The 11,932-nt window shown below is 35.8% G+C and overlaps 1 protein-coding gene across 1 annotated transcript; it reads left to right on the forward strand.

The window, feature by feature from the left end:
* The first annotated feature begins 763 nt into the window (after positions 1-763).
* On the forward strand, positions 764-1,423 carry LOC137632362 (uncharacterized). Its single transcript, XM_068364297.1, has one exon. It carries the CDS (start codon positions 764-766, stop codon positions 1,421-1,423), a length of 660 nt encoding a protein of 219 aa, XP_068220398.1.
* The last annotated feature ends 10,509 nt before the right edge of the window (positions 1,424-11,932 follow it).

Raw genomic sequence — 11,932 nt, forward strand, 5'->3', positions numbered from 1 at the left:
AAAGAGCTATCTATTCATATATACATAAAATTTATGTTAGATAGGTTTTCTACTACATAGCCTTGGTTGGAGTTTTTCCGATGACAAAACGATTTAGGTGAAATACATACATACATACACACAAACACACACACACACACACATATATATATATATATATATACATACAGTATATATATATATATATATCTACATACAGTGGTTCCCATCCTTTTGAGCGAAGTTTATTACAGCGAAATCATTTTGAACGAAGTTATTTTGAGCGAAGTCATTTTGAACGAAACTTTAAGAGCGATTGACAATTTCAACGAAGGTTGATTTTAAGCGATTGTAACTAATGGTTGTTAACTCAATTTACCGCGATTGTAACTAATAGTTGTTAACTAAAATGGTCGTTAATAATATAATACTTGAATGGTTATTGAAGATATGCATATCACTTCGTTTTCTTAACTTGGAAATTTCGATTTATGTAGTCTTTTCTTAGAAACATTTGAAAGTAACTCCTCATGGATATTATACTTTCTAGTCGCAGCGAAAACAAAATAGCATATAAAGGTTATATCTATAGAAAAGATAAAGATATTCAAACGACCATTTCTTTGCGTTGGGAAGTGAAAGGTTGTAAAGGACGCCTGAGTACTACACTGGAATACGAAAGCGATTACTTCAAGATGCTATCGCTGGTCTATCAGATGAACTTGCCGCCAAGATTGGATCTGGGGTGAAATTGAAGAGTAGCATATCTAGGAAGCGAAGAATTATGGGAAACTACCCTCCACCCCCTCTATCAGCTGCATCCATTGTTATACCGGAACCCTTGCAGTTAACTTTTACGGGTGATAATTTCATTCTATATGATAGTGGTATAAGTGATGTTAATAGAGTTTTAATTTTCGGCACTAATGAAAGTCTTGCTTGGTTGAGAGAAAATCGACACTGGTTAGCTGACGGAACATTCAAAACGTCTCCAAGTATTTTCTTACAAATAATTACAGTACATGTATTGATAAAGGGTAATGTAATACCTTGTGTATATGTTTTACTCACGAATAAATGTGAAGAAAGTTGCAAATTAGTTTTCAACAAGTTGAAATCCCTAGAGCCTTTACTTGATCCTATCTCAGTTTTGATAGACTTCGAAATTGTGTCAAAAAATGCAATAGCAAACATATTCCCACGCGCAAACATATCAGGATGTTTCTTTCATTTAGGGCAGTGTGTGTGGAGAAAAATAATCAACGTGGGGCTGAGAGAAAAATATGTGAACGAAGAAAATGTTAGGACGTTGATCAAAATGATGATGACCTGCACGGCATTTCTTCCTACGGGTGATGTCATAAAAGGGTTTGAAGCCTTGCGTAATTTGGAAAGTTATGACGAAGATCTCGACATAATTTTCGATTATTTTGAAGATACCTAAATCGGCCACCCAATGTCAAGCAACCGGAGGAGAAGACCCAGATTTCCGTTATCATTGTGGAACATTTTCGAGAGGTTTCAAATGGGTCTTCCCCGAGCAAACAATGCCGTGGAAGGATGGCATACTGCTTTCCAAGGAAATCTTTCATGTAGTCACCCAACAGTCTGGCTCCTAATAGAGGCATTAAGAAAGGAAGAGAGCCTACAAAGGACTAAATATTTGGGAATAATGTCAGGAGAGCCTTTACGTAAGAAGAAGAAATATGAGAACTTAGAAAGAAGACTTAAGAGCGTTATTGATTCTAGAGAAGATGTAGAAATTACTGTTTACCTTAAACACCTAGCTTACAATATTACATTTTGAATAAATTTACATTATATATTATAGGTATATTTCATGAATTTCTAGAATTTTTGCATTTTAGCTTTATATGTTTTTCTGTACAAAATAAAGAAATTTTACATTCTAGTTTTATTTTTTTTACACCAAAAAAATATTTTTTTTTTTACATATATATATATATATATATATATATATATTCATCATATTCCACAATTTGACTTCGTTCAAATAGACTTCGCTCAATTCATCTTGTGAAAACTGTCCAAAGTTCGCTCAAACTGACATCGCTTAATATGCATCGCTCAAAATGCACAAAATGTAAGTTCGCTAAAAAGGACTTCGGCGAACGTGACATCGCTCAACTTGACTTAGCTCAAATGAATGGATACGACATACAGTATGTATATATATATATATATATATATATATCAAATAAGCCAAAAATACCCTTAAATATAGAATTCGCTCTGCCATGGGATCACCTACCCATAGGGAAATTCCCTTTGTGAAAAATATTACTGCCCGGCTAAGGACTCGAACTCATGACTGATAGAAATAAGGATGAACATTAGACTATTTAGACCACTCGGCCGTAAAGAGAAATCTTTATGGCCGTGTGGTATAATACATTTATACACCTAAGTATAACTTCATGTTCATGAAATACAGATCACACTGGGATATGACTCACAGGAATTCCCCTACACCTAGATCAATCCCAGTATAGTGGTTACATGAAATGCCGCATTCATGACTCAGGTAGCTTATGAGAGAGAGAGAGAGAGAGAGAGAGAGAGAGAGAGAGAGAGAGAGAGAGAAATCTTATAAAAGTTTTAAGCCTATTTCTAATTAAGATTCAAGTTACATTTTTCATTAATACACTATAGTCCATTTCTTTTAGCGAGTCATATTTGCACCGACTTGCAACAATGCCCTTATAGCTCGGAAAAGTTTCCTGGTCGCTAATTGGTTAGAATTATCTTGCCCAACCAATCAGCGATCAGGAAACTCTTCCGAGCTAAAAGGGCACCGCAGCGAGTCGGTGCAAATATGAATCGCTAAAAGAAATGGACTATAAAACGTGGTTGACAATCGTTATCTCTTCCTTTTATTTGTTGGAGATTTTCCATATCAGCAAGTACAGAGGCTTTATTTATGATGGCGTTTATGAGATGTATCATCATCCAGGATTCAATTTCAGTAACGGAATACATAAAAGGTATTTTAGATATTACTCGTTTTATATTCTAAAATATTATTCAAATTGCATTAATTTACGATGTAGTGTACTATCTACAATCGAATCTTTTATTTAGTAAAAAAAAAAAAAGATTAAAAAAGTAACCGATGCTGGAAGCATAATAGCGATTAATCTTGAACTAAGAAAATATATTTAAAAACTATAGATGTTCCAACTTTATTTCTTGTGAAATAATATATATAGAGAATGGGAAAAATCTCATAGATAAAAATTTTTTACATTTGGAAAGAAAGAATAGTTACCCTTTATTAATAGTATGTATGTATTTATTATTATTATTATTATTATTATTATTATTATTATTATTATTATTATTATTATTATTAGCTAAGCTACAGCCCAAGTTGGAAAAGCAGGAACCTATAAGCACAAGGGCTCCAATGGGGGAAAATTAGCCCAATGAGGAAAGGAAATACGGAAATAAAATATATGAGAATTAATGAATAACGAATATAAAATATCTTAAGATCAGTGATAACGTTAAAATAGATCTGTCATATATAAACTATGAAGAGAGACTTATGTCAGCCTCTTCCACGTAAAAACATTCGCTGCAGGTTTGAACTGAAGTCCCACCAATTCAACTGCCTGCTCAGAAAGATCATGCCACAATCTGGTCACAGCAGGAATAAAACATCTCAAATACTGTGTTGTGTTGAGCCTTAGGATGTAGAAGACAATACTGATCTTCCTAATCGGGTAGTTGAATCATTAGAACTTCAAAAGTTCAAAGTTGGAGCAAATGTTTTTATGTTGACCAGGCTGACATGAGTCTTTTTGTAGTTTATTATGACATATCTGTTTTTGACGTTGTTAATAGTTTATATAGGACATATCTGTTTTGACGTTGTTACTGTTTTTAGAATGATTTATTGTTAATTTATTCTCGTCATTTATTTCCTTATTTCCTTTCCTCACTGGGCTATTTTTCCCTGTTGGAGCCCTTGGGCTTATAGCATCTTACTTTACCAACTAGGGTTGTAGCTTGGCTAGTAATAATAATAATAATAATAATAATAATAATAATAATAATAATAATAATAATAATTGACTGCATACGTAGTACTACGTACAGGATGGCACAGTCTGGGAATACCTTAATGTAAAGGATGATCAGAATTATGAAAAATCTTATGCAACATGCAAAAAGAACTAACTCAACAGAAATACGGATTTAAATAGAAAGCAAGTTTGTGCTCAACAAAGTAAGAAGAGAGTAGGCACCTGAAAACCAGACAGAAAAACAATAATCGATACAAGGTAGAATGAAGAATTAAAAAAAAAAAATATTCAGTATAGATTGATCACCGAAAATCTTGAGACTTTCTCAAAAAACCATTTTTCGCAACTGAAGATGAAGCACTTTCTCAATAAGCCATTTGTGGGGGAGGGGGGGGGGGGGGCAATTAAAGAATAAACAGACCAAAAATTTTCCTCAAAAGTGAATTTGCAATCAAGAATCAAAACTAAAATTTTACAGTTGTATGTACTATAATTAAAGAAACACTGTCCACGACCTACTTACAATAACACTTTGAGTTTTGTTAGGGTTCAACTTCATGCACCGTAGTTGGCACCGTGCACTAAATTTAGATATATCTCTATCAAGGGATTCAGTAACTCCAGATCTACATCCAGGAGATGAATTTGATGCAGAGAGTAGCATCATCTGCATGTTCAAGGAGTTTATTTTATAGGCCCAATCAGAGACCATATGTATACAGTATGAAAAGTAATGGGCTAGGATCACTACCCTGAAGAACACCAAACATCACATTCCTATACTCACTATGGAGCCCATCAACAACTACGCTTTGTAATCTATTACATAAATATTCCATATCGATACAAAGAAAAGACCCACCTACACCCAACTGTTAAGAGTTTGAAATAAAAAAACCTCGTGATTAACATGGTAAAAGGCACAATTAAAATCAAGGCCAATCATACAAACTTTCTGGCCACAACCAAAAGATTTCTATATAACTTAGAAATTGTAAGAACGACATCACATGCTCCAAGGCCCATGAGAAAGCCAAATTCCAGACTAGGGAATAGATGATTACCTTCAGCATACATATTTAAACGTTTTGCCATAAATCATTAAAAAAATTTAGGTAATATTAGAGCTATAGAATTTGGGCAGTAATCAGCAGGGCTAGAGCTACTACAAACACACATACCTAAAGGAGTAACATTACCAATCCTCAAACAATTGTAAAAAGAACCTCTTGCAAACTTGTGAAACATAACAGACAACTTAGGAGCTAAGAAATTAGCAGTCTTTATTAAAAAAAAAATTGAAAAAATACTATTAGGACCTACACCTCATAATCATCGAGGTCCAGTATGAGTGTTTTAATTTCACGGGTTCGAAACGCCAAACTAGTTACAGTAGTTTAGCCAAGGGAAAAAAAAAGAATGATGCAGAATGATTTTCTCATTACTCTGCTTACTATAAAACATATCAGTCAAATGGGTTGCCTTTTCCTTTGGACAGTGAGTGACAGAGCCATTTGGTTTAAGTAAAGGAGGAACTGTTAAGTCTACACCAAAGTGTATACATCTAAGGGTAGCAACCCACTTATGTTCTTGGGTTGTCCCAAAAGGGGATTCTTTCATAGTCAAATTGTATTCCATTTCAGTTGGAGCAGAAACCCTCTTAGCAAAACTCTTAGCTGGGTATAATTATTCCAAGTTAAATATGATCACTTACCCTTACAAAAATGATAGGACTCCTGCTATAGCCATTGAATCAAAGTTTGTCTTTTGGTACTGTCGCATATGAGACGGGATTCGCCTATCAATTATGTTGACCAGATTCTCATTCAAGAGGAAAACAACACTTTTTATACAATTGTGACCAATTCAAATGCAAGCGATCATTCAAAATAACATTCCTGTCTACTTACATGGGCATGACACACCAGGGACAGCCTGCTCAATCTTCATTACAAACGAAACCAAGGTATGAGCAGACGTTACAACTAGAGAACCAACCTTTGTTATAAAACCAGGAGAGTCAGAGTATGTTAGGTCCAAGCAGTTACCAAACCTAAACTGATTCAGAGGGAAAGTCCAAAGCTCTTAAACCATGGCGATCGGTAAGAGAAACAGAATTTAACCTCTCATAATGGTAAGCGTTATCACCAACAAGCACACACTGTGCATTTCTATCATCCTCTTGTATTTTAGCCACAATGGAAAGAAGACAAAGATGAAATAATCTAAGTCCAGATTCCGATAGATCTATCACAAATAAAAGTTGTTATGCCTGCCACAAACTTTTATGACCTGAACCTCAAGACACCCGCATTCATACTCCCCAAATATGACCGTAAGACTCAAGATATCCATATAACAAGGGTCAACGTTCACTAGATACTAAAAAGCGGATTTGCACATGACCAGCCGTTCCTGGTGACTCCCAACCAAACTTATCACAGAGATTTAGCATAGCTATTGTAAAATCTATCTCAGTATAAGTTAATAAGTTCGAGGCATTCCTTAGTGTTAAGCTCTCCTACGTAATCTGTTATGCCATTACTATTTACAAACCTCATTTTGGTAATTTCACTTTTCTTTTCCTCAATTTTTTCTTTTCATTTCCTTTGCCACTTTACTTTATATTTCTTTCTCGAGTTCTTGCTTTTTATACTTTCTTACTTCTTCAATTTTAATAACACCAAGATATGGAGACAGTTGCTTGCATCCAATTGCTTGACTCGACAGCAATCAGCTTGGAATGATGACACCCTTTTCCCAAGGGGTTCCCCAATCCGAACATCTCTCATTCCAGATGTATGTTCCCAATTGAAGGTATTCCCTATTCCAGATATCCCCCATTTAAGGCGCTCCACAATACTAGACGTCCTGAATTCAAGGTGTTTCCCATTCCAGATGTCCCAAATTGAAGGTAATTCCCATTCCAGATGTTGCCCCATTCAAGGTGCTACACCATTACAGATGTCCTGAATTTTTGTTTACCATTGCAGATGTCACCAATTCAAGGTGTTTTCCATTCCAGACGTCCCCCTTCAAGGTGTTCCAACATTCCACAAGTTCCAAATTCGTGTTTCCCATTCCAAATGTCCAAAATTCAAGGTTCTTTTTCATTCCAGGTGTTCCACCATTCCAGATGTCCCGAATTCGTGTTTCCAATTCTAGATGTCCAGAATTCAAGGTGTTTCCCATTCCAAATATCCCCAATTTCTGATGTCTCCAAATCAAAGTATACCTCACTCCAGATGTCTCCATTAAAGGAGTTCCACCATTCTGGATGTCCCAAATTCCTATTTCCCATTCCAGATAAGCCCCGTTTAAGGTGTTCAACCATTATAGATGTCCCAAATTGAACCTGATCCCCGTGCACGATGTTCACATGTAAGGAGTCCAACCATTCCGGATGTCCCAAATTTGCATTTCTCATTCCAGATGTCCCCCATCCAACGTATTCCACCATTCCGGATGTCCCAAATTCGTATTTCCCATTCCGGATGTTCCCACCCAAGGAGTTCCACCATTCCAGATGCCCAAATCCGTATTTCCCATTCCAGATCTCTCCAATTCAAGGTGTTCCACCATTCCAGATGTCCCACATTGAAGCTAATTCCCATTCAAGATGTTCCCACTATTCAAGGTGTTCCATCATTCCAGATGTCACAAATTTAAAGTGTTTCCCATTCCAGATATCCCCAATTCCTGATGTCTCCAAATCAAAGTATACCTCACTCTAGATGTTCCCATTCAAGGAGTTCTACCATTCCTGTGTCCTAAATTCGTGTTTCCCAATCCAGATGTCCAGAATTCAAGGTGTTTCCCATTCCAAATGTCCTCAATTGAAGGCAATCCCTATTCCAGGTGTTCCCACCATTCAAGGTGTACTACCATTACAGATGTCCCCATTTCAATATGATTTCCAATCCATTGCCATCGCCCATAAGCATATTAATCCTGAGAGAAAATTATATACTATACGACCATGAGGCTCAATACTACACAGTATTCTAGAAGTTTTATTCCAGTTGTTACCAAGTTGTGGAATGATCTTCCTAATCGGGTAGTTGAATCAGTAGAACTTCAAAAGTTCAAAGTTGGAGCAATTTTTTTTTATGTTGACCAGGCTAACATGAGTCTTTTTATAGTTTATATATGACATATCTGTTTTTGACGTTGTTAATAGTTTATATAGGATATATCTGTTTTGACGTTGTTAATAGTTTATATAGGATATATCTGTTTTGACGCTGTTACTGTTTTTAGAATGATATATTATTAATTTAATCTCATCATTCATTTATTTCCTTATTTCCTTTCCTCACTGGGCTATTTTTCCCTGTTGGAGCCCTTGGGCTTATTGCATCTTGCTTTTCCAACTAGGGTTGTAGCTTGGCTAGTAATAATAATAATAATAATAAAAAATCTGCACTACCCGTGGATGATTCGGATAAGCGAGCGTTATCCGGATATTGCAGGTTGTGTCCTATGTTAATTTAAATTCAATGCGGTGGTTCTTCAAGGTGAGGTGTACATTGAAACTTTTTTTTTTTTTTTAACTATCTTCTAAATATAGTCTCACCTGATACCAAGTTTCGAAAAAGAAACATAATAAGGATATGTTATTGTGGCCATAATTCTTTTCAAATTCAGAAAAGTAGGCCTACATGCTTCTAATAACGGCAGTCAAATTAGAAATTCGTTTATTGTATATATATATATATATATATATATATATATATATATATATATATATATATATATATATATATATATATAGAGAGAGAGAGAGAGAGAGAGAGAGAGAGAGAGAGAGAGAGAGAGGCCTTGGATGCATTAAGCGGAAACTTGAGAAATTTACAAACCACAATCATGGTATTCTTTTGTAGACGTAACAATTTAGTCGACACTAACAACACTAGTTAAGAGGCTGTATACACTAGGAAGGTCAAATACGAGAGAGAGAGAGAGAGAGAGAGAGAGAGAGAGAGAGAGAGAGAGAGAGAGAGAGAGAGAGAGAGAGAGAGAGATTACATTACACGTGCAGGAGAATTGTGAAAAATATAAAATATCGCAATTTAAGATAATCAACAAGGCCGCCAAATACTGATTTAAATATTTCTATATTATTATTATTATTATTATTATTATTATTATTATTATTATTATTATTATTATTACTTGCTAAGCTACAACCCTAGTTGGAAAAGCAGTATGCTATAAGCCCAGGGGCTCCAACAGGGAAAATAGCCCAGTGAGGAAAGGAAACAAGGAAAAATAAAATTTTTAAGAAGAGTAACATTAAAATAAATATCTCCTATACAAACTATGAAAACGTGAACAAAACAAGAGGAAGAGAAACAAGAAAGAACAGCGTGCCCGAGTGTATCCTCAAGCAAGAGAACTCTAACCCAAGAAAGTGGAAGACCATGATACAGAGGCTATGGCACTACCCTAAACTAGAGAGCAATGGTTTGATTTTGGAGTATCCTTCTCCTAGAAGAGCTGCTTACCATAGCTAAAGATTCTCTTCTACCCTTAACAAGAGGAAAGTGGCCACTAAACAATTACAATGCAGTAACCGAGTTATAGCTCTTTTAACTCCTAAGTTCATTCATAAACGCTTACACAATGACTGGAATTTTCTTCTAATGTTTCCATTTCTAATTTCAAAGGTATTTTGACGTCAATGGTCAGTATTGCCATTTATAGCTCAAATCATTCTACTAATCGCCGCAAAACGCAAGCTTGTATGGGACAGAATAAAAGAAATCCACCATTTGAGCGAGTCTTTAAAAGAGGTTGGGAATTACTAAGTAATTATAGTTGGTCAAGAAGAAATTAAGCTGGAATGTACTCGTAAGGTAAACAAAGGCCTCTGACGCAATGACACTGATTGATTACCTTGTACCTATTATTATTATTATTATTATTATTATTATTATTATTATTATTATTATTATTATTAGCTGCTAAGCTTTTGCAAGTTTTGTTGGAAAAGCAGGATGCTATAACCCCAAGGGGAAGTTTATTATTATTATTATTATCATTATTATTATTATTATCATTATTATTATTATTATTATTATTATTATTATTATTATTATTATTAGCTAAGCAACAACCCTAGTTGGAAAAGCAAGATGCTATAAGCCCAAGGGCTCCAACAGGGAAAAATAGCCCAGTGAGGAAAGGAAATAAGGAAATAAATAAACGATATAAGAAGTAATGAAAATTAAAATAAGCTTTTTTAAAAACATTAACTGATCCTTATGGCCAAGCACAGGGGTCGGGAGGCCAATCAACGTTGGCGGAAGAACTAGATGAGCAAGGAGCAACACAGGAAGAAGGAAAAAAATGAGCACATCTAATCCCTTCAGTAACGTCTACAGTGCACCGTGCGAAGTACTGCTGCATGCACACCTCAACCGTGAGTCAGTCTGATAGTACTGTAACACTAAACGAAATTATTTTAAGATGTCCAAGTTTTCGCATTTTATTTTCATTTAAGCTCCCCTTTTCCATATTCTATCTTATTCAATATTTATTTGGAAAAGGGGCGGCAGTAAAATGGGGTTCTGCGCGCCCCTCGGAACCCTGCAGGAATTACAAATAATAATAATAAATTACGGATCAATTGGCAAGTTTGACTGAAGAGTTTCAAAAAAGGATTTCCGACATATTTAGCTTATATTCTATTAAACTTCTTTCTCGGATGATGTTGATGCAACACCTAATAAATTACAACTTAAATGGACATATATGCAATCTGATTATTCACTGAAGGCACTATTTCACTCCCTTTCATTTGTAGAGTTTCACAAGTCACTATCTGTTCGACGTTTTCGTTGTTTTAGAAATTTACCTGACAGACTATTCTCTATTTTTTGAGTCCTCTTACATCTGTAAGCAAAATTATTCTTAAATGAAGATGAATAAATCTAAGAACCAGTCCATGGTGTTAAGACACAAACTTAGATACAGTGATGGGAGAGTCTACCAACAACCTTGTGCCGAACTTTAAAACAATTGTAAAGCACAATTGTGACCAGGAACATTTTTCACATTTAATCTCTTGCGATGGATTGTGAATTTGTTCGTTTTTATCAACTATCAATTTCCATTATATTAAAATACATCAATGGGTTTTGAAAGATGCACCCATAGTCGTCTTATGAGGCCACTGATGCGGCCCTCGCTCCGAAAAGTTTACCCACTCGGCGGCATTACTAGACATATGAATATTTGGTCTCTCACGGCCCTCGGGTAGTGGGAGGAGAAGTAATTATAATCTGGTGAGAGAGGGTACTCCGGGAGGTACACTCGGAAACCATAATCTCGCACAAATTGTCCAAACAGCGGGTTGTAGTTAAGCCAGGCTGACACTAGCACGAATTTGTGGCACGCTTTGTCACGACTCGAGTCATGAACTGGGGTGAACTCGTCGTGAACTGACGTGAAGTGTTCGTAAACCCGTCGTGACATCGTGGCATGTCGTGACGAGAATATTGAAATGTTCAAAATTTTGGTAGCGACATAATTTCGTGACAGGGTCGTGAACTATGCGCGAACTGTTCGTGAACTCGTCGGGACGATGCAGGAAGTGCGCAAACTATGCGTGAACTCGTCGTGCCAGTTCGTGTTAATGTGGACAGGTCAGCTGTGATTCCGAGGTAAATTTGTGGCAAAAAGTCGTGCAAGTGTCCGGGTACCTTTAGGAAAGAGGGAGGTGGTCGGAAGGGTTGAATCTGCGTTTGCATATCTATCTAAATACTTAAACGTCGTGTTTTACGGTTCTGGTACACTAGTGTTGTATAATATTCTTAACAGACAATCTCACCCTACATATCTCTCTTTGTCACCATTCTTTCTAGTAATAAATGCCCTTTGTTCCTGTTACCGGAAAGGGG

Source organism: Palaemon carinicauda, chromosome 41 (assembly GCF_036898095.1).
Source record: "Palaemon carinicauda isolate YSFRI2023 chromosome 41, ASM3689809v2, whole genome shotgun sequence".
Taxonomy (NCBI): Eukaryota; Metazoa; Arthropoda; class Malacostraca; order Decapoda; family Palaemonidae; genus Palaemon; species Palaemon carinicauda.